At 41.9% G+C, this 24,623-nt stretch overlaps 1 protein-coding gene across 2 annotated transcripts in view; it reads right to left on the bottom strand.

The window, feature by feature from the left end:
- LOC113025072 (polypeptide N-acetylgalactosaminyltransferase 18-like) overlaps window positions 1-24,623 on the bottom strand; it is a 177,514-nt gene that overhangs the window by 37,519 nt on the left and 115,372 nt on the right. For both annotated transcript variants that reach the window (XM_026172460.1, XM_026172462.1), the window contains exons 5-8: window positions 13,752-13,949; window positions 11,727-11,841; window positions 3,731-3,916; window positions 2,298-2,435 (exon numbers count right to left, since the gene is read on the bottom strand). In XM_026172460.1, coding sequence (XP_026028245.1) covers window positions 2,298-2,435; window positions 3,731-3,916; window positions 11,727-11,841; window positions 13,752-13,949 — 637 coding nt within the window. The remainder of the gene's footprint in view (window positions 1-2,297; window positions 2,436-3,730; window positions 3,917-11,726; window positions 11,842-13,751; window positions 13,950-24,623) is intronic.

Here is a 24,623-nt window from a genome sequence, read left to right as displayed (position 1 = left end):
CTTCATTTCCCTGACGTGATTTGTTCCTTTGTTTAAAAAGGCTCCTTTGATCTAAGCTATACTAATTTATGCAATATATATAAAAAATGAAGCAGTTCTTATAATGTGCTTCTTTTTAATGATAAAACTTTAGATGAAAAAAACCTGGAAAGTTGCCCTGCTTTGTTTTTTTTCAGGAATCTGAAACCATGACTGAACTGGAGAACATTAGATCAGAGGTTTTATCCAGTAATAGCAAAAAAAGTGAGGTTGTTACATTTCATCAGTAGATTAAGCTTTTACTAAAAAATTATTGAAACATAGAAATGATCATTAACTATAGAAAAAACAGTTTTTATTCATTAAACACTGTCTTGAGGATAATAACGTCACAGACCGTCTCTCCTGTCGGGTCACAGCTGAGTAATTAGATTAAAAATCAAGAAGAAAAATAAGATTCCAGCTTCATTTAATCAAAATTACATTTGGATAAATGACAGCAAATGTTCTAACAAATTATATATTTAGTATCAAAGTTTTATTCTGTCTGTCATGACAACGGAGCTAATCGAAATGAACCTTTTTAAACTTCCTGTTTTTTAATATAAACAGTCAGCACTGGCACGTGTTCATATTCAGGGTGAACATTCCCAGAGCTGATTGGAGCAACTCTGATCAGCTGTTCTGGCGGCTCTGAGTTGATTTTTAAACTCAAAGATTGTTTTACCTGCTTCCTCGAATAGGGCCCACAATCTGAAGACCAAACCTCATTTCAGTTTACGAGTTATTATTATTTCAGAGTAACAGAAGCATGCACTGATACTGTGGACATTTTATCTGATTTCCTATCATTCAGAAAAACTCAAGAAAGTGAACAAACTGTGATACACAGAGCATCACAGTTTGTTGGCACCAGTCAGGATGCCATCTGCCACGAAGCAAAGATGGTTCAGGAACGGTTTGAGGAGCACAAAAACGGGTTTGAGGGGTTTCACCAGATCTCAGTCCAAACAAGTCCGATCCACGGAGGACTTAAAGGATCTGCTGCTAACATCTTGGTGCCAGATACCACAGCACACCTTCAGGGGTCTAGTGAAGTCCATGCCTCGGTACACTTAAGTTACAATGTGGCAAAAGTTTTGGTTTTTTCATCAATGCAGAAACTGGATGTCTACCCAAGCTACAATCCAGTTATAAGTTTTAAAGATTTTATGGGTTAAAGGGTGACTGAGATCTCAATTAAAAATGACATTAAATGGTTAGTAAGTGGAATTGGTCCCAAATTAGTCATTTTCTTCCTCTATCAGCAGGAGCAGTCAGAGCAGGGGGATAATTCTGCTCCGCTTTCAACAGATTACTGTCATTTTTCAATTATGCAAAATCCTCCCACGGACGTTAGATGATGAGAGTTATAGTCATGCAGAAGTTAAGTGGTAGAAAAAAAGTTCACCTTCTCCATACCTGCTGCTGTGATTTAAAGTGAGTGTGCGTGTGCAATTGCACTGAGGGTTAACAGAAAAGTTGTGTTTTTGCAGCTGGAAAGTTACAGGAAGTCATGAAGAGGTGTTTATGATACGACGATAACAGGGTGGGTATTGTTTCTTTTTTAGGTTATTTCTAAAAAGCATCGACATGAAGAATCTGAACAAAACTCAAAATAAGAGGCGCACACTCGCAGGAGCACAAGACCTAACTGTGAAAGTCCATTTGTGACCATTTCCAGATGAATCATTTTGGGTAGAGGGTATATTTTGTCACCACAGGGAATCAAAATAATTTAGCAGAGGCACTGATATACAGACCACGTGGTGAGAAACCCCCCATCACTTCTAGCAACTCAAATCCAGACTTTAATCACTCTAATATCTTTATTTTACACCAAAACATGAAAAGAAGTATCAATCGTATTGGATGCGAATCCCAAATCCTAAACTGGTAGTGGTCGTGTATAAGAAGGCAAAAGTCCATGAAACAGCCCCAGGGTCATACATGAGGACATCAGTGAGGAACAAAAGAAAAAACAGAAGCACTGGAGCATCAGGAAATGTTTGGAAAGCTATAAATGTACGAGAAACAGAGGTTTTAAACTAGAACAGAAAGAAAATGCCTACAGCTCTCATGGGCTGTGTGGGGTTCAACAGGCTGCCAGTCGACTGCAGGGCCAACTGTTTCACAAAGACTACAAATACCCAGGAATACATAACGTTCTGATTTGGGAATTATTCAGAAACCAGTGGGAACTCATTAATGAATAAACCCTTAATTCTGGATGTCAACATAGGCAAAGACGGAAATGCAGGTCGATCACAGGAACTCACCACGCCATACGCAACTGTGTCGCTGTAGGATCGGAGCTCAGGGTAGATGTTGGAGAGGAACCAGCTGAACGGTCGACAGCGGAGTCTTGACCGCAGGGCCTTCCTCTTTGAAATGTCCCCGATGTCTATTCCTGAGTTCTAGGCAAGGAAATAAACACACACAGATCCAAGTTTTACATGCTGAGCATTTTACTGCCACCCAATGACCTCGAGCAACACGATAAATACAAAAAGAGCTTCAATTTTCTTACATTCGACGTAGCAATAAATAAAAACACGTGCAGAATTCAGGCGTCTGCGTCCTTTGAGCACTACTACATCCTTGGAATGGCAATGGAAGAGTCGGAAATGATAACTGAGCAGAAGAACAGCAAGGAATGTTTAAAAAGGAGCCTCACAGAGTGCGATACTCAGTGAGGAACGGCTGAAATTAAACAGAGATGTTAAAGCAGAATCTACATAAAAAGTATGTGAAATGTTCCCGAAAGATTGTTTTCCTGCCAAGAGGAAATTTACCCTACAGACATAAATTGTTCTTGGTCCTACAAATTTGAGCATATACTGGTTGATCTGCATTGAATCACTGTAAATCTGGTCTGCAACACTGTGCTCATACAAAAAACAATATCAGAGAAGAGTTATTGCCGGGCTCGAGCAAACTGGAAGACAAGAGCGATCTACAGGCTTATAATGAAACTAGCTATGAACTGAAGGACTACTTTGGGTGAGTTAGGTATATGTGCGATCACTCAGATATGAGTCTGACTTCGCATTAGACCTGAACACACGTGGTTGAAACATGGATACTAAAAGGCTGAACTAGTGTGAACTTTTTGGGATTATGAGGGTTTGGTTAGGTTTTGATAGGTCAGCTAAACCTGGTTAAGAAACACACTGTAGATCTTTGTTATACAGTATTCAAATGACTTGCGTGAGTTGTCATCTGAAAATGTAAACAAACAGGAAGTGACAAAAACGGTAGTACCTCTAATGACCGCTTGAGGGTGGGTCCAAAAGCAAATCGATCTCAATGCTAAAACGTGCAACGTTACGACATGAAACGGTATGATGGAGCTTGACACAGAATAAATAACCAAGCTCTCTAGTGTCATCTGGTAAGTTAACGCTCAATTATTTTATCTAACTTTCATCACACATACAACTAACATGCTAAGAATTGTCCAAAATCCACAGCGAAAATGTAGCTCCATCTTTTATATACAGTATATCCTTGCACAACAACAATCCTTCAGAGATGCATTTGCTTGTTATTTATGTGCCACTGACTTTCTAGTGGATCTCCATGGTGGCATTCATGGCTGCTAGAAAATCTGTAACACAACCCCTGAACACAAATAAACATGTCCACACACACACACACACACACACACACACACACACACACACACACACAGTGAGTGCAGTGTGTTTACCTGCAGTGGAACGTTCCAGGCCATGTAGACGTGACTCTTGTACTGGTCCATCCAGACCTCAGCCACCCTCAGAGCATTGCGGCGGACGTGAGCCGTCAGGTTCTCCGTGTAGGGTTTGTGGGCACGCTCGATGTGGGCGATCCGAGAGCAGGGCAGGACCTCTACACTGCCACCGCACTGCCACACCTTTGTTACACACACACACACACACGCACACACACGCACACGCACACACCGCACACACGCACACGCACACACACGCACACGCACACACACGCACACACACACGCACACACACGCACACACACACGCACACGCACACACACACACAAATGTAAATTCTGACATGTGAGGACTGTGGGGACTCCCAAAAAAGGTAGAGATATTTTCAGCACCTGCCAGGTTACTGCCAGTTAAACCTGTGTCCTCTGAATAGGGGATTAAAACCTGCTGAAACTGAGCCTGGCTGATGGAATTAGCATGAATAGAAAGGTATCACAGGCACACAGTGGTGATGCCTACCCAGATGCTGCTATTTTCATCTGTCTGCACTTGTTTGACAGTGGAAGCTGTCCTACATGCCTATGTAGGACTAGCCAGGCTCATGACACATGTGACAAATGTTATTTCAAGTCATACATGTTTTAGTAAAACAATATTTGGTGTGTGTGTGAGGTAGCACATCATAGAAAACTCATGTTTGGATTCTTCCTTCTTTTGTGCCATATACGGTAATGGAAAAAAGTGTCTTTGGATTCAAAGGTTTTCTGTGTGAGGAGATAATAAATACAAACTTCACACCCTCAGCAGGTTCTAAAATTAGGTAAATAAAACCTCAGAAGTACAGCTACACGTGGGATATTATACCGTATTATTATTTATCAGAATAAAAACTAAAAATGCAGAAGCAGTGCCTGAAAAGCTAAGCATTATCTTCCTGCTTCCACTACTCACGATTCAGACAAGCCACAGTTAACATGTTAAAGGCTCAAGTTCATGACAGACATGGCTGGTTTGGAAGGGCTATCAGGGCCTCTTCTCTTTAAAAAGAACACAGCAGCACAGCTTAGGCCTGGAAAGCTGCATCTGAACAAACCACAAGACTCCTGCAACAATGTCCTTTGGACAGAGACCAAAGTGGAGATGTTAGTCCATCATGCACAGCAGCACATTTGGAGAAAAAGAAACACAGCACATCTCATACCAGCTGTCAGCAGCGTGGTGGAGGCATGAGGATTCTTCTAGAGTCAGATGTGAGCTAAAGGTTGGACCAAACTGGGTCAACAGGACAAAGATCCCAAGCACATCATCAAGTGTCCAACAGAAAAGTATCCAGGTGCTGCAGTGGTCCAGAGTACAGACCTCAGCCTGACTGAGATGCTGTGGTGGGAGCTTCAGAGAGCTGTGCATACATGCATGCTGCAAAACTCACTGAACTAAAGTAACTAAGGAAGCTCAGAGCCTTTAATATGTGCAGCAAGATGTCAGAGATGTTTATGTCTGTGGTAGCAAGTGCATCTAGTCTCTGTTCTCCCTCAGACTCCACCTCGCTGCCATAAAGAACACTACCATTCTCTTCAAAGCTGCATAATAACTCTTCGTTCTGTCAGACCCCAAACATATTTGTATCATACCTCCATGCAGCTGTTATTCTCATATTTAGAGAGTATTTATGATTTATTAATGCAACTTGCAATTTTCTCTTACACAATGTGAGTCTTGTACTGTTTTAATCCAACTTCTTTTTTCATCACTGTCGTAAATATATAAAGTTCCTCACCTCATCGTGCAAGGTCTTCATCAGGCGCCTGCAGCACTTTTATTCTAAATGTGTTGTTTATTGCAGACTTTAGTATTTTTGCTCTTGATCGTGAAAATAAAAACCTGGTGTTAGAAAGGATCATAATAAGTCATGTTTAAAGGCTAACCCCACTGGCCTGTTACACCAAGCAAAAATATGCACGTTGACAAAATGTTACTGCAGCTAGAACTTCTGCACGGCTGTTGTTAACATCTTGCAGCGGTTAAACACTGACTGTCAGTGCTAAACAAAACCTTCCTGACAACGAAGTCGATACAGTACTCAAACAATGCTTTGATGTGGAATAATCGAACATCTTTCACCAGCTACAGGTATTTTATTAGTGTTTCGGCCCACAGCTGCATATCTAAATGTTTACTACTTTGCCCTCCGGTGAGTTTCAGAGTATGATGCGATGTGCACCGTCTCAAAGGTGAAGGAATTACATGGATCACGGGTCAGCAGGAGAGAAGCAAAGGCCATCTCTGCTGGTACTTTAGCTACTTTGAGCTCTTCCTTCTCAACATCAACTCCACTCATATTAACTTTTTTTCAGGGGTCCAATTCAAACCACTGCCAATAACAGCGAAGGACATCGCTGACTGATGTATGAGCGAGGCAGCAAATACATCGCAGGGTTACCTAGACAACGGAACTTGGAGTGTCCACTAGTGACCACCTGTCAGCTACAAAGCAAAGTGCAACAATCAAGCTGCTTCAAATGTGGACCAACTTTCAGGAAATAGCAACACTTCTCCAGAAATATTCTAGAATTCGCCACGTTTGGTCAGAAGATTATTGTACCATTGTTTCCACAATAGCGCTGCTCAACACTGAGCTGCAGGCACCTTAGGATTTCACAAACAAATGCTGGGAAATGCTGATTTGAATAGAAACTCCTGTTCCCTCTATTGCAATCCTGCACTCCTGTGCATTTGTGTTCTAATCCCTCCTGCCGGCCAGCCTCCTTCCCTCTATCCTACCAAAGCAAAGCGCTGCTGCAGAACAACAGCAGAAACTGTAGCGCTGGCCTGACGCCCAGGCAGGGCCAAATTCAGAGATAATACATGCTTCTTTCAGAAATACCTCAACACTTTCTATAAAGGATTTACAACATGGGGTTAGAGTATAAGGAGCTATTCTTCGAGTATAACAATCTACCTCTGAGCATGTGGGTGTGCAGCGTGAGATAGAGAATGGCATCAGGAAAAAGGGGAAATGAAAGAAGGAGAGATTCAAAAAAGGATATAAAAAGAGGAGGTGCTGGGATAAACACACAGGGAGATAAAGCGGGAATAAAGAGATGAGATAAAGAGAGTGAAATAAAGGGGAGAGAAATCTGGTCTTCAGTGATCTTTTCGAGAAGTCTTTTCTTTTTTTGGCTTTGTTATTTTTGTTCACGGGTGAACACAGGGTCATGTGCCAAATACTACACAGCAAACATCACAGAGCATCATTATGACTTTGAGAACTCGCAGTTTGGGTGCGTGTGCATCCGCTGTCTGGGAAGTTGTGTCTGGCTGACTTGTACGGGTGTCACCCAGACAAAACGCAGCACATTTACATCCCTAATTGTCTTCCGGCCTGTCTCCTTTGGTGAAATGTGGAACAAATCTTGCTGTCAGACTTGTGTTTTTAAAAGTTTTTAATGAGAAAATGAGCAGCAAAAGGCATAAACAAGTTGTGAATTATAAATCGCATTGAGCGAAGACAACCACCCGTCGTGATGGAGCGAGAAAAAAAAAAGACAATGAGTGTTAAATATGCACAATATTACGCCAGCACGGCGCAGATCAGGCTTCATGAAAGCAATCTTTATCACTAAAAGGAGCGTGCAGGCCAGAGATACGGAGAGCTTCTGCAGAAACCGAGGGAGCGCACGAACAAATCGCTGATAAAAAAGAAAAAGTAGTCTGTGTTTGGTATGAAGATAGAAATAGAACAAACGGAGTGTTTTCTGAGTTAAACCCAGGGCCAAAACCAAAACATGATGAAATAGTTAGATTAGGAGCAATGCCCCTGGGACATGTGTGCAGAACTGATTCTGTCAAAATATCACCGCCGATTTACATAATCATTGATCTGAAAAAGGGGCTTCTACAGCTCTGTGTGCTGAAACATTGACTTTCCCTGTCATTCCTGATGTTTTTATAGAAAACCACGAAGTAAAAAACTCATCAGAATAATGATGTGCGTGTCGAGGCGGGGGCTCTATAGAATTCCACGTGCTGCTGAGTTCAGGCTTCAGATGGTCCTGTGGCACTGGAAGTGTTTGCTACAGAAATAAAATGTCAATACTCTGGCTAACCTTTGGTTGCTCTTTCAGCTGTTCCAAAAAACTCCACACACGGAGTTGTAACCTGTCCACATCCACACAAAATGCTCCACAGCCCCTTTGAAGTGCTTCTACGCTGAAACCGCTCCATTTTGCTTCACCGTTGCTGTCAACCCTGCAGAGGGCAACTGACTCTTGGCCCCGTTTCAGCACACAGGCCAACAAGTAATGTGGGCAGAGCGGCCGACGGCTGAGGGGAGCATCTGATCTGGGTCAGAAAGACGTGCACTGCGGTCGTGGTGGCGACAGTGAGCTCATCCCCCCACAGAGGGACCCTCACTACTTCTGCTTCACTGAATAAACCATCCAACTCTCCGCTGTGCTAATGTCAACAGGTGTTCAATTTGTCTCTGCAGTGTGGGCTTATGCAGAGTAATTATATGGCAAAAGAGCTCTATAATAGAGAATAACCTCACTGCATGATGCAGCAGCACTCTTGCTCTCTGCACTGTGAGGAGCTAAGGAGAAAGGCATTATCAGACCTGTAGCAGGCTTGACATTCATGCTTCATATGGAGTCACATCCGAGTCCTCCACAAAAGCTTCCGTGAGACAAAGGAAGGCACAACACAGCCAGTGACCAGACACATTTATATTCATGACATCATAGTGTGTTTATGACATAAGGTTGTAGCTGTTCTAAAAATGCACAGAGCCAAATATACTAAGTGGAACTAATAAGCCTGACTGCAAAACGCTGTGTGCTGGACTGGAAAGTTTGTCGGGTGAATAATCTGTGAAACAAATCGTCAGCCAGTTCTTTTCAAAGATGCCCTGCACCATCAATCAGACCTCAGGAGGGAGGATCCACTAACCAGCACAGCAGTGTAACTGTGGGGTTCATGCACATGTCTCAGAATAACACTTCAGGAAGCAGCTGAAGAAGCAGCAGCAGGTTCTGATAAAAGGGAAACTGTTAAAATCTGAAGGTTGAAGGAACAAATAGAAGAAACCAAAAGATGATTTGCCACCAGATCCTGATCCATGCATGCATCACTCCCCTTTATTCTGACTTAAATCCAGTGACCCCTGAACGACATTCTTTGAACACACTTCACACCTGAAAAAGAAGAAAAGACTACATGAGAGCTGATTTGTGAGGCTGCAGATCTCTACATGCGCCCTGCTGTGTGAAGACACAGACGTCTGCTGCCTGAAGTTTTCATTATGAACCAATGTCTGCGTAGCAATGTAACTAATACCCTGAAACACTGCCAACTCTGCTGCTCCCTGTAACTTTATGCATGTGTAATGAGCCACTCCCCCCTCTCTCGGTCCTCCATGTTAAGCTCTGCTCTCTTACATTAAACAGAAGTATTAAGGAGCAGAAATAGACGCGTCTCAGCTCGAAACATCTGGCTGAGCAACTACAGGAGCCAAAGGTTAGGCATGTATTCCCTCCTCATTCCAAATTATCAAAGCAGCAACTTTAACAACCACATAAGGTGCATAAAATATCATTATTTGAAAAGTTTGAAAATTGCTCTTGCAAACGTAAAAAAAAAATCCTGTCCGAGTGGTTCCTTCATTTTCTCTCTAACTTTTCAACACCTACAAATATGCAATGCACTTCTGCGAGCTGCAGAAGCACCTGTGTTTGTGACCTTTAATAAATCTGGTGCAATATTTCCTATAAGTGCACTCTTCCTATTGGAGTTTAGACTGAGATAACACAGCTCCTGTAGTCAACATCCAGCCAACATTCCTTTACAGGTAGTGTCGCACTCACAGCAGTTCGCCTGCGTTCTTGTTTACAGGTGGAGGGGTATAATTACTGGGGAAACATCCACCATTCCCGAGCAAATACAGGGAGCATCAGTCAGCTTGGATGCTGGCAGGTCTGCTTGTTCAGCTCTTTAGCTCCATAACCTAAGCAATACCTTATTTTTCCACCAGGGGCAGCAGAGCAGATCTTTTACTGAAGGTCTCTGTTCATCTGTTGAAACATAGATACTGAATAAAGCACTGAAAAGGTTAAGATTGCAAGGAGGGATCCAAAAATAGTGGCAGTGCTGTAATCAGTCCAAACATGCATGAGGTGATTACTCTGAAGGGGAGATTGGACACATTTAAATCGACAGATTTCAGTTTATTTCGGGCCAGTTTCTGAAACCATAGTTGCTGCTGGCTTGTCCCACCATAACTCAAATCAGCTTTCAGTTCTTCTCCCTCGATTCTGATCATTTAGCTCCAAGCATGCCTTCTTTAGCTTTTTACGGTTCATTGAAGGCTGCCGATGTGGGTTTCTTTTACTGCTGTTTTAGAAGAATGGAGCCAGGGGGAAGGTGGCATTTAAAACGTCTATTAATGCATCACAAATGGATGCAGTCAGACAAAGTTAATGATAACTGGGCTGTATGTCTGTTTTAGAGGGCACAGTACAGTAACAACCAGAAACTTCTCTCTGTGTTTCATTTATTTATCTATTCTTTTCTAGACTTGGTGGTTCAGATCAGCATCAGCCAGCCCGGCCTGATAATCAAACCTGCCCGACACAGACACGGTTGCAGTAAATCACTCCACACCGAGCCTGAGTCAACAGTTTCTCTCGATGGCTCCCGGATACATTCAGCCTCAACGCTGTGTCATCCTCCCGGGGCTGATTGGCAGCCTCAGGATGACTGTGCTTGTGCAGAGCCCAAGGCCTCTAGAGATCCGATTAGAGATAGAGTCCCTCTGGTAACTTAATGTTCTGATGGAGTTAGGCTGCCTGAAAATGAAATAAAATGTGTTGCTGCTCAAATTTGCCAGAAACTACAAGAAAACTGGAAGATGTGGAAGTTACTGTCACCATAATGTGATATATTCATATAATTTTATCATATTAAGTTACAATTTGTAGTTGTTACATCATTAGTAATTAGCCAGTTTGGGTGAGTCACCGATAAAGATGCTGCTCTATCAAAGGAAAGGTCATTCTTTTTTCTGTATGCTAGGCGAGCCGTCCTTTTAGCACAGTTCAGGTTGGATGGTGACAGCAGCTGATGCTGTTGTTAGGCGGCCCACGCTACATGTGTTTGTAGGTTACTGTATGGAAAGTGCTGGCAGAGATCTCAATCGATATAATTCAAATCAGTTTTACTGGTATATGCAACTGTTCTTGAATTTTAAGATAAAGGTCCAAAAATTAACAGCTCCTTATGAGCAAGAAAAACACCCTTTTAACAGGGAGCAACCTGTTAAAACCAGGCTCGGGGAGGGAGGGCCACCAAAGACACAGTGTGGAAGAAAGCCTGAGCTTAATAAGGCTTTATAAAGACACAGAGAGAAACATTTGAGTGAAGAAGAAACACCCAGTGCATCATGGGATGCCCCCAGCAGCCTAGACCTATTGTAGCATAACTAACGGAGAATTCAGCATCACCTGATCCAGCCCTAACTTTATGCAGGTGTAAATAAATATATTTTGAAATAAACTGACACTTTTTCCTCATAAAATGACAGTTTTCTATTAATGCATGCTGGCTGTATCCTTGTAAGGACTTTACATTATAATATAAAGCACCTTGAGGTGACTTGTTGTGATTTGGTGCTATATAAAGAAAACAGAACTGAATTGACAGATCAGTTTAAGATTGATAACGGTTATCATTGCTCCATGTTTCACCAGTAACTAGTTTTTAGAAGTCTGGTTAAACCAAGCTGTCAGGCAGCTGCTGCTGATTACATCAAAATGGCGAGTGTGGCAAAAGTTTTGACCCCAATACATTAAAAAAACGAATTTTTACTATAATCAAAACCATCTGTTTCATTGTGGACTGTATCGTAAGGGTCTCCATGAAGCTGGACAAAAAGGAGTTCTTGAGTATTCAGAAATTAATCAGTTTGGTTATAAAAAAAAGTTTATAAAGACCGTCTCACCCTGATTCCAAGCTCCACATTTTCTCCACCATAAATTTCCATGCCCTCATCAAGCAGGCCAATCTCTTCAAAGTATTTCCTGTCGACCACAAAGCAGCCAATCAGAGCAGGGCTCCTAGAATGAGAGGAAAGAGAAAAGGTCACAGAAAAATGAAGCTTGCTTTATATTAAAGTGAATGCACTGTCATTAGGCCCTTTAAAAAATATAATGCAAAGCCTTCTCCTCTACCCACATACAACAGCTATGTCCTAATCCACAATTAGCCTCATACTGGGGCTAATTGTGGGGATCAAGCCCCCTGCAGATCTATTTTTCAAGTACACTGCACATTCGCTGCTCTAAACATAGTCCTTAGTCTTGCATGAAAACCCAAGCAGTGCATTATACTCACAAATGATGCAGCTGTCAAAATGATGCCTTCACCTAACACAACTACTTCAGGACATTTTGTGGAAATTCAGGCGGGAAGAGTACACAAATCTTTCATCAACATCAAACTGAACCAACAGGGGTGAAAAATAACTCCTATTAGTATTCATGCTGTCAGTCGCACACATCTCTTCTTATCAATATGAAATACAGCAGCGCAGCAAAAACAGCTTGTTTGGGTGAATTTTGCATCCCAGTGGATACACACAGTAGCAAACAGCCAGAAACCAAAAAAAGACCCCCCCCCCCCGGCTTTCAACACATTCTTTTTCATACAACATTCAGTTAAAGAGTTGTTTTTATTTTGCAGCCTATAGCGTACAGCAAATACTGAGCTATGGAGTTCTCATTATCAATCTGCAGTGGTGCTAAATGTGAGGTGCAGAGGAAACACTTCCAGGTGTGCTGAAGCATTAAGAGTTCCTTTCACTGGAACTAAGAGCCGAGCCCCCGCACCGTAATCCCCCCTCCACCAAACTTTACACTTGTGCAGTCAGAAAAGTACCGTTGCCCTGGCAACCGCCAGATCCAGACTGGTCCGTCGAACTGCCAGACGAAGGAGCGCGATTGGTCACTCCAGAGACATGTCTGCACTGTTCTGTATTTCACTGCATTTTAGTAGTAGTATCCATTATCGCATTCAAAGGTGGATTTTCTGAAGCTCAGCGGAACAATGTGCGTCCGAACACTGCCTCTCACAGACCGTAACTCATCATCTTCTGATAACTAGGAAGAGCACAATACGCATGTTTACTTAAGAAATTAGATACCGATTTAACAAAACTGCTCTGAAAGCCATTAAGCGGTAACAATACTCTCAAGGGGTCCTCCCGAGCAAATCCAGCAGCAATCTGCACTTGAACAAAAGTGCTTAAGAAGATAGAGAAATAAATAATTGGGCCCATTTATCTTCCTCCATTACAATATTGAGCAGGATACGTCCTCTTGTTTTTCTCCAAATCTATAAACACTGTATTATTGATTTACTTGCCATAAACCTCAACTACAGACATGTTATCCTCTTTGCACGTATTGGTGAGCAGGCAATTCTGCTGTCATTACTGGGCTGTTTGTCTGTACTGGTCTCTGGTGTGCGTAAGCAATCTTTCTCCGTTATATTGGCAACACTTTCCTGGCCACTGAAGATCATTCTTTGTGGGTATGCGTGGTGACTGTGCGTGGTGTTCAGGACATCAAATAAGCAGACATAAAATGCACCTGCTCTCCTTCTTAAATGTTAACTGTAACGGCCCACCGAGACCGTTTTTATGTCTTACACTTAATTTGCTCGGTAGCTGTATTGCTTCCCGCGGGTTTTATACGGGTTACAATACTGACACTACACTAAGCAGAATTTACATGCGTAATTATTCATGGGGATTAGTGTTGGAGAAATTATAATGTAAAAATAATGAGCTTAGTAAGTGATCTTATCAACCCTACTTCAATATGCTTCAAGTCAAATGATTAATAATTAATACATTCTTGGACTTCTTTCACATAAAGAGGTTCCTTTTAATAAAATAAAACCATTTCTTTTTCCCCCTCATATTTTTTTTTACATTATCGAGCCTCAGAGCTCATCTCCCGTTTACCTGATAGGCGCCGTGTTGTTGTGCTGCGTCCACCAGGACTTTGGCGGGTTGAGGTATCTGCACCACAGCTCCCAGTCGAAGCCCTGAGCAGACAGAGGGTATTCCTCGATCTCAAAGGTGTCATACTTGATGTTGTCAAATGAAGGCGAGACCACCCGGGTCCGGTCCTCCTTTATTCGCTGCAGAATAGGCTCCGCCCTGCAGGATGATAAAGTACAGATAGGAATGTGTTTATAAAGACAAAAGCAAATTATTGAAGAGATCGGTCTTACGCTGCAGGGATTAACGTGGTCTCTCCCATCATCTCACATCATGTTGTGAGAAGAATCAACACCATAAAGTATAGATTACTGGAAAAACAGTCTTTGTAGATGTGGTTTCATCACATTTTGACTCTGCATCAGCTACAAGCAGAGCTGTGCTAAGCCTGTCCGAACCTATGTCTTCCCCACCCAATGCACACATCTCCTGTGGTGTGCACAACCACACTGAGTTCTGTACCGCACAGGATGTGGCACTGGGCACTGCTCTCGTCGTTCACTGCTAACGGGGGAAGTTTCTTCTGATCTGAGGTCATATTAGAAAGAACCGAGTAGCAAGGCAGGACAGGCAGGGTGTTTGTGGCTCCTGAGAGGGGTGAGAGGCTCATGTGTATTGGCGTGCTTCCCGATGCAGTGAGGGGGCGACTGGTGGCACCAGCTAAACCACCAGCTGGAGCGATTGGCACACGCATAATGGGGTCGGTGTGCCCACCAGCAGACACATCCATTTGTGCAGATTTGACAGGGAAGCACTGCTGCCCGGCTCCCAGGCAGGGACGTTAGGGGCCCAAAAGTTGTCTGTGAATACCCCACAAAGCTGTGGTGGGTCTTGAGTTAACTGCACAAAGCGATGCTAAGAGAGGTGTGTAGTGGAACCTGGGGGCACAAAATGCTTGTCCGGCTGTATTTGTAAGACCTGCGACTGATTGGCGACCTTTCTTTGTCTTTTCTGATTGACTGCAGGACAAGAAGGAAGAGCCTGCTGCTGTGCTGCTTTATCAACTACTCCCCCTGGAGGATCATGTGATAGTGTTACCTTGTTTTTTCTAATATTCCTGTGCAGCTTTCTGTTGAGCGAGGAGGAGTGAGCAAGCTTTCTAATAAGCTTTGATTCTTTTCCTCTAAAGAGACGTTTAGTGAAGAAATTATATTTTGTTCCAGTAGATATTTGTTTTACTCATTCATTATTTCACTTTGCTTTTACTTCTGTGCGGGTGTTGATTCTTTTGGTGTGCACATACTCTGTAGCAGCCTTTTTATTAAATGTATTTCTTTTAAAAAAAGACGGAAAGCTTTTGTTGAGCAATCATCTTAAAGCCGATACATGTGGTTCAGAACTAATTTGTGTGCTATTAATTTGGTCACAGTTGCTTCATTATGCATCTTTTTGTCATGTACAAATACAGTCATCTCAAAGACAGGATAATAAACTTCAGGTAACTGATCTAACATCCAAGACTGGACCCTAAAAATTCTGACTGCTCTAAATGTCCCTAAAGGATGGAAAAACAAACAGCACAAGACACAAAATGTTCACCTTGAATCATGTTTGAATTTTTGAGCCTTATTTGCCTCTTTGCTTTGTTTTGATTAAATAAATATAAAAGACAGTTTTTGTGGTCCTTTTTGTCTTTATTGAGCCTAAATCTCATTGGTGTATTTTCACAGTTTATGTTCCTGATTCTGCTCCGATTGGGCGGAGCAACCAAGTAATTTTATCCAGCTTTTATTTAGTTCAAAGCTCTGTTTCAGCAGTGTCATTATCTCCAAGTACCAAAATGCAAATGAAGAAGTCAAAAGAAAACAGAAAAGTCAAAAGGCCCCAGACACTGGCAGAGGAAACAGCCTAAATTATTCCTCTTCTATCTTATATTTGTCATGAATATTACTGATGCTGCCTGCTGTCAGCTGAAGATTCTTTGCCCTTAAGAACTTTATAACCCGGCTGCGTGTTCGGGTTTGTTTGTTTTTGAAATTTGCATTTTAACAGTAGAGAAATAAAAAGTTCTTTAAACTGAATTTGAAGCCTAAAAAAGTCAAACATGTATTAAATATCACACGAATGAGTCTGTCTGGGAAAAAAGAATGTGATAAAACAATCTGGGGAATTGTCAGTTCAAGCTGGGAAATGAGACGGCCGTCTTGACTGGATCAGGAAGGTCATCCCGCTGGAGAGCAGCGAGCACAGAGCTGAATCAAGGACTGAAGGAGTGCAGCTGAAGGCTCATCAGAGACAGCAGAATCAGTGGAAGCAGTAAGGTGGTGTCTGGAATATGAAGTCCTTGAGAGATCCGATTCCATCCTACTTAGCCTTGTAAGCCATTCCAGAGCTGAGAATTGAATCGGAGAGTGAGTACAGGAAGTGGCTGGAAAATTCAGCGTTGGGGGGCTGAAGAGAGTCCAAAGAGTCCAACCAGAGCCAGGACTACAAATGAAGTCCTTGATCAAGTAATATGCAATTCAGCGGATGTTGACCACAAGGCTACGGGGCTGTGGTGGGATGATAACTTTGGCAAGTGGGACAGCTCTTAAGATTCATGGGGGGATGTTGGCAGCCTGGGCAGTGATCACACACAGAGGGAAAGAGCACTGCTGTTGAAAAGCTGAGCAGATCACAAGATGTCCTGCTGCAGATAACGTCTGTCCCCAAGCAGAGATGCTGTTTGTCTATTTTTAACTCTTCGGCATTCAAACCTCGGACATTTTGTGACATTTCTTTGTTAATTATGTGGTTCTTCCAGGAAACAGAGTAGGTTTGTGATATAAAAAAGAAAAGTTGAAAGATTGCAAAGCAGACATTTAAAAATGTTCCTGTTTTAAAAGACGATTTTTATTCATATTTAGTGAAACAGGATTTAAATCAAAGTGGGTTGCAAAGCAGCTTGCAGAAAAACATAGTCCTTCTCTCAAAAGCAGGGCATAATTTTTTTAGCAGATATCTGTACTTGTTGTCTCTTTTCAGCCATTAAGGTGGACCTTTAGGGTTCCAACGTTCTCTTGTTTTTAAACCTGAGACACTTTTTAAGGAGTCATGTTCGACTGTATGAGCAGAACCCCGGACTGCCGCTTAAAGGTGTGAGCTGTGTCAGTTTAAAACACCCTGCATAACTGGATGGTCCATCTTCAAACTCATTCAGAGCAGACAGGCAGGAAGAATTTAGCACTGACATTTCTGATGAAGTGTGTGAAAAATGTTTGGAAAACAGAGTCTGTTAAAATGCTAGGCATATTCTGAGTCGTCCACTGATTGCACTTCTCTGCCACTAGATTACATAAAATATTCAAAGGGATTTCACCTCTGTGCATAAAATGTTTGACGAAGGCAGGAACTCTTTTAGTTTAATAGATTACAGACTTTCTGAGGTTAAAGTGAAGGATTAATATGAAGCTCAGGTTGTCTCCCTATCCACAATGAAGAAGTCTGCTACACTCCAGGAACATGGGGCAGCCCAAACGTTTGTCACGAGGCTCAAGGATTTAAGAAATATACCACAATCAGAAAAAAAGCAGATACAATGAGTCAAGCCATTTACCTGACAATGACAACAAAGTTAAAATGATTGGTTAATGGTCTAATCGAGCAACAGTATTCTAAGGTAATACCTTTCAAATATGATGTAATACAGTAATTTCTCCTTAATGTCAGAAAACACCAGCGTTCTTAAATGTTAGATTTTCTTTTAATTTACAGTGGCTTGCAAAAGTATTCGGCCCCCTTGAACTTTTCCACATTTTGTCACATTACAGCCACAAACATGAATCAATTTTATTGATTTGCAGTTATTTATTTGTAAAAAATGTTTGGTATCATGTATGATTTTCGTTCCACTTCTCACGTGTGCACCACTTTGTGTTGGTCTTTCATGTGGAATTCCAATAAAATTGATTCATGTTTGTGGCTGTAATGTGACAAAATGTGGAAAAGTTCAAGGGGGCCGAATACTTTTGCAAGCCACTGTATATATTTTTGTATATCTCTACCTTTCTTTCCAAAAATCTAGAAAACAGATGTTTGAAAAAAAGTTTTTAATAGTCTTATCGAAAGTTCTTAAAGTTTAAGCATTATCAATATTAGCTTTAATTTCACGATCACTGTGTCACCAGCAAAATCTGAGAAGAACTGTTTTCTGACTCAAAATGAGATCTTTGCAAAATTGTGTGCTTGCTGTATCTCTGTCTTATCTAACAAAGCTGGGCACTCGGTTAATGCTAATGAGGCAGAACCTTACTGATCCTTTTGTGTGTTGCAAACATTACTGAAAAATAATATTATTGATGTGAAGAAGACAAAGGCTGAGTGGAATGAGAAAAATCAGAGCCTTGCCTCTTCAATTTGTGGACTGCTAGAGGCTGTCATCTAAATGCAAACTACCACTGGCAGTTCCACGAGGGAGAAAACATAAACCTGGCACTGTGGCTCACAGTCATGCATGTTTGATCAGTTCAGGCCCACAGATGTATACGATAATAACATCAGAAATTCCCAGCATTAGAGAAGGGGGGGGTGGGGGGCTCTTTCATCCTGCACTCTGATTGTTCTTGGGCGGTAAACCTCGCCTATGGCTGAGTTTTTTTTTCATCCGCTCGCACATATAAACACAGCGAGCCCACACAGATAAGCCTGGAATCTTGATATAGGGGGAAATCTGGGATCCACCTAATTAGTGAGACCTTCACATCAAAGAAAGGTAAAGGCTGGAGTGTTCACACGGGGAAGCGCCACGTCAGCTGAGAGAAAATTATTCTCTCACAGCTGAATATTAAAACATGTAAGGTGCTCTGGAACTCATTCATTTAGCTGCAGATCTCCAGATAGATTAACCCCAGCCTCCGTGAACTGCAATTAGTTAATATATCTACAAATTTATGGCAAATAAATTAGTTATATTTGAACAACATATTAGCCAGGAGCAAGTGATTTAAAAAGATCCGTTTTAGAAAAAAAAGAAGTGTCTAATAAAATAACTTCACTTTCTGTGTTTGACATTTTTAACTTCATTTAATTTTTTGTAAACAATAAAAATTCAGAAAATAACTTTTTTTGTGTTGTCAAATGAAGATGAAGTTCCATCTTATGTTAATGGAGCAGCAGGTGTGCCATTACGTCATCTCTCAGCATAGACTGAGCTTTGAACTACAGTACTAACAGGGATGAGAAAGAGATACAGGGAGTGCAGAATTATTAGGCAAATGAGTATTTTGTCCACATCATCCTCTTCATGCATGTTGTCTTACTCCAAGCTGTATAGGCTCGAAAGCCTACGACCAATTAAGCATATTAGGTGATGTGCATCTCTGTAATGAGAAGGGGTGTGGTCTAATGACATCAACACCCTATATCAGGTGTGCATAATTATTAGGCAACGTCCTTTCCTTTGGCAAAATGGGTCAAAAGAAGGACTTGACAGGCTCAGAAAAGTCAAAAATAGTGAGATATCTTGCAGAGGGATGCAGCAGTCTCAAAATTGCAAAGCTTCTGAAGCGTGATCATCGACCAATCAAGCGTTTCATTCAAAATAATCAACAGGGCGTGTGGAAAAACCAAGGCGCAAAATAACTGCCCATGAACTGAGAAAAGTCAAGCGTGCAGCTGCCAAGATGCCACTTGCCACCAGTTTGGCCATATTTCAGAGCTGCAACATCACTGGAGTGCCCAAAAGCACAAGGTGTGCAATACTCAGAGACATGGCCAAGGTAAGAAAGGCTGAAAGACGACCACCACTGAACAAGACACACAAGCTGAAACGTCAAGACTGGGCCAAGAAATATCTCAAGACTGGTTTTTCTAAGGTTTTATGGACTGATGAAATGAGAGTGAGTCTTGATGGGCCAGATGGATGGGCCCGTGGCTGGATTGGTAAAGGGCAGAGAGCTCCAGTCCCACTCAGACGCCAGCAAGGTGGAGGTGGAGTACTGGTTTGGGCTGGTATCATCAAAGATGAGCTTGTGGGGCCTTTTCGGGTTGAGGATGGAGTCAAGCTCAACTCCCAGTCCTACTGCCAGTTTCTGGAAGACACCTTCTTCAAGCAGTGGTACAGGAAGAAGTCTGCATCCTTCAAGAAAAACATGATTCTCATGCAGGACAATGCTCCATCACACGCGTCCAAGTACTCCACAGCGTGACATGGCCTCCTTGTTCACCTGATCTGAACCCCATTGAGAACCTGTGGTCCATCATCAAATGTGAGATTTACAAGGAGGGAAAACAGTACACCTCTCTGAACAGTGTCTGGGAGGCTGTGGTTGCTGCTGCACGCAATGTTGATGGTGAACAGATCAAAACACTGACAGAATCCATGGATGGCAGGCTTTTGAGTGTCCTTGCAAAGAAAGGTGGCTATATTGGTCGCTGATTTGTTTTTGTTTTGTTTTTGAATGTCAGAAATGTATATTTGTGAATGTGGAGATGTTATATTGGTTTCACTGGTAAAAAGAAATCATTGAAATGGGTATATATTTGTTTTTTGTTAAGTTGCCTAATAATTATGCACAGTAATAGTCACCTGCACACACAGATATCCCCCTAAAATAGCTCAAACTAAAAACAAACTAAAAACTACTTCCAAAAACATTCAGCTTTGATATTAATGAGTTTTTTGGGTTCATTGAGAACATGGTTGTTGTTCAATAATAACATTATTCCTCAAAAATACAACTTGCCTAATAATTCTGCACTCCCTGTAGTCCTCCCGTATTGGACATAAATTGTTAAATTCAGAATTTATCTTAAAATCCTTTTTACATACAAATTCTTGAATAATAGGTCGTATCTGAATGGGAGGCAGAGCCTTCAGTTTTCAGGCCCCTCTTCTGTGGAACCAGCTTCCAGTTTGGATTCAGGAGACAGACACTATCTCTACTTTTAAGATTAGGCTTAAAACTTTCCTTTTTGCTAAAGCATTCAGGCTACGTTCACTCTGCAGGTCTTAATGCTCAATTCCGATTTTTTGATCAAATCCGATTTTTTTGTCTGCTTGTTCACTCTACAAATAAAATGCGACAGCAAATGCGCTCTAGTGTGAACGCTCAAAGCGGCCGCATGCGCAAAAGAAGACGTCACACACAACGCGCTCTGTTTAGACTCAGAGCAACAGCATGTTTGACTGATGGCCTTAATATAAAGACTTCGGACTTGACGTTTCCCAATTTTTGCTTTAAGTTATTTTGTTATTTACATAATAATGTAAATAACCTAATAATGATCCTTATTGCTGTTTCAGAGGAGCGCTGCTTCAAAGGATAGCTGCAGGTTTCTGTCAGAATCTGCAGATTATACAGAACAAAGAAAATGTTCACGTTTCTCCAACGTTGTCTTCTCAACAGTTTCACTGACATCTACACGGGATGGCCAGGAAGCGTTCGCGATGTCTTCTCCGGCGCTGATAATTGGCGTCTGTCTTGTGTCGGTGACGTAAAAGACGGATTTAATGCGACATGACCATCAAACAGCAGTCGCTTTCTAAAACATCGGATATGTATGGGATTCAGCACCACATACGAAAGTGACCCAGATCAGATTTGAAAACATCGGATTTGTCTGTGTGTACTGTCTTTCTATGGTCTCCTTTTCTTGTCACCTCTAAACCAATCGTGGCAGATGGCTGGCCCTCCCTTAGCCTGGCTCTTTCTGTTAAAAGGGAGTTTTTCTTTGTGCTAGTTCATAGGGTCAGTTGATTGTTGGGGTTTCTGCAGAATACTACAGGGTCTTCTACAATAGACAGATCAATCACTTTCCATGAGTTGCTGTTTGGAGTGGAAACTTATTATATTGTGAGAAAATGTATTTTTAGATTCTGCTTTCAACAATTCTGTTGGAGTGCAGTCTATACAACAGGCTATTTCTGTACATACATGCCAACATACGTGCACCTCATCATGTAATTATGTTTTGCCACCATATTTGGCGATGACTAGGAGCCCATATAGAGAATATGAGATTATAGAGGATTACTGTGATAACAGCCGGACAGTCTCTCTAACATAAAACACCCTATAATTACTGGACTTTGATTCAAAATAGACAACACTGCCGATAATTGCAATGGATGGTAGAGGCAATTATGCAGATCGAGCAGTCAGTGCTTTGTGGGTAATTATACAGCAATTTCTCAATTTCTGCAAAAAGAAATGTAGAATCTTCCAGAGGGTGGCCAAGATTCGGAGCACAGAAAGGAGCGTGGAAAATAAAGGTTTAGGAGGAAGGTGTCAGCAGAGGAAGACAAATGAAAGAGACGGAGAAGAAAGTAACACAGAAGAGCAGAGGCGTGCCCGCTGCTTTGTCATTACTACAAGTGAAATCACATGCGTTACTGGGAGCGTTAATAACACTGGCACAAATACAACAGCGGCTATTATGGCAGTGACGAGCGGCACAACAAGAAACATTTAAACACAAAAACACATTGTCAACAAAGTGTGCTTAAAGAGAGGGGAAAGTGGACGGAAGAAGCCTCGTTCGCTGGCTGAGCTCTTTTGTGTCTCAGCCAAGAGTGATGTTATTAGCCACAGACAAATACCCCCCACTGTGGCAATACGTAGGAGGTTTGTGTCAGAGCTTCGTACAGGGAGGGAGGGAGGACTGGAGTGGGTGGACGAGTGGAGGGTTAGGAACCTTGTAAGTGTCTCTCGTCGAATGTGAAGCACACAGCAGCAGCAAATGTTATTTTGGATCCAACCCAGACAGTAAGATGAAGCACGCTGAAGAGCAAAAAGCAAGGCAGCACACACAAACGTGTTACCTGCAAATCGATGTTGAACTCGTGTGTGTGCGTGTGTGAGACATTCTGGCGGCTGTCAGAATGATTAACGGGTGCAAAGCAGTGTTTTTAAGAAAGGACCCCGAGGTCGCAAAGTGTCCTCGGCTCAAAGAGGCTGCTAGGAAGCAAAACAGCACTTGACAGAAGAGCTGACGTGTTACGGAGCTCAGCTGCCCCAAGACTGTCACGTGTTACACACAACCAGTTATGCTAATGGGGTCAGTAATTAACTACTGCTCTCATTACTTAAGGTGCTTAATGGATTCATTAGGAAGTATTTCAACTGTGTGTCAACATGCTCGTCTCTGGCATCACGCGTGCTTGCAATTATTTAAACTCCAGCCTTAAGAGTGGGTTATTTCCAGGAAATAAAAGTGTCCTCATTAAAATGCAAATACATGCGACTTATCAGATTACCTGCTGTAACTAGGAAGCAAGGTTTAAATATTTAAACTTTCAGCAGGAAATGCAGGCAGGCCAAAATATCCCAAAAAGTTGGAATAACGAATCTTTAACCTATAGTCAGTCTATACCTCAGGTGGCACATTGATAAGCCTTCTAGTTCAAAGAATTGCTCCTAAACTGTGTGACAAGTGGGATATTTGTGAGCATGCACTGCTGCGAATTGTTGTGGAAGTGTCGGTTAGCGAGCGTCCACGGGAATTTGAAGCCGGAGTAAGGAAACTGGAACTGTCGGGAAATCGATGTAGAACACGAATTTCTGTCAGTGTTACGATCACGAGAAAGTAAATAAAATAAAATCAAGACAGCGGTACGAGAGTAGCTTTTGTAATAAGGAAGTGCTCTGAATATGTCAAATCTCAAACTGTTTATTAGTCCAAACCAGAACTGTGAGCATTTCTAAGTAGGCATGACATCATTTTTAATTTTACATAACCAGATGTGATACTATGAGTTCATACTGTTATGAACATGATGTTTATTAGCATCATTTTAATATATAGACAAGTAAAGAAGGTCACTACTGCTCCAGTAATGTATAGCATTTCAGTAATTACAGTTACCTTTCCTGAAAAACAGGGAAAGACTTTACTTTTGTCCGATATTCAAACAATACAGCACATTTACATCACTGATTATAGTTCAGCCCATAAGATGAACGGCACTCTGTGCTCGTAAGCAGGAAGGAGGACTCACCTTTAGCAGCTTGACAGCGATGAGTTTCACATCAGCTGCTCACAGTGTGGTGGTGTTGGATCGTTCTGTTTTTGTTCACCTTTTCCTGTTTTATTTTGAAAACATTGGTTTCTGTTCCTGTCAATTTTTATTCCTCACTTTGCTCATTTTCCATCCTGGTTAGTTGTTTGCTCCGCCCTGATTAGTCTCACCTGTGCTGGCTTCCACAGTGTATACTGCCTATGCTGCCTGGCACCTTTGCACACCGCACGTGTAAATATATTCTTTTCTTAACGCAGCCGTTCACACCAACTGCGTAATTTTGCAGGATGAATTTGTGATTTTGTTTTTTCAGATCATCTCATGGGTGACGTTCAGGTAATGCTGCTCCACACGTCCAACACTCAGATCTGGATTTGATGTAATCAAGGTGGAATTTAATCAAAACTAGAGCTTACTTCATGAAACGGAGCCAAGAAGACAAAGTGGACGGTGAGGGAGTCAGTGTTAAAACATTCAACCTTAAAAATTACATGCAGCTGCCACTTGGCTTCAAATGAAGCAGAAAATGTAAAACCTCAATAACTAGTAAATGTCCTTTCATATTTCTGGAATGGCTATAACTGGGAGCGACGTTGCTAGTTATCATTATGATGCCACTTCATCTCATACTGACTGACTTATTCACCTCAGCTGCTTAAGATCACCGTCTTTCCCCCGTGCGCCTGCTACGTACACTGGATTATATTTTTTATACAAGTATTTTCTGTATCGGTTTCATATTAAAAGCCCTCTTCAGCTTCATAAACCGGTTAATATTTTGAGGATATTCTCACAGTTATCAGAGTGAGAGAGTCATTTCTCACAGGGACTGTAAGAGATGTTAAACTGTCGCCGTTGCAGAGTCGTACCGTACAGCAGATTGAACTGTCAGAAGT

The sequence above is a fragment of the Astatotilapia calliptera genome, chromosome 7 (assembly GCF_900246225.1).
Source record: "Astatotilapia calliptera chromosome 7, fAstCal1.2, whole genome shotgun sequence".
In the NCBI taxonomy this organism is placed as follows: domain Eukaryota; kingdom Metazoa; phylum Chordata; class Actinopteri; order Cichliformes; family Cichlidae; genus Astatotilapia; species Astatotilapia calliptera.
The sequence above is the reverse complement of the archived record's forward strand: the minus strand, read 5'-3'. Positions and strand labels throughout refer to the sequence as shown.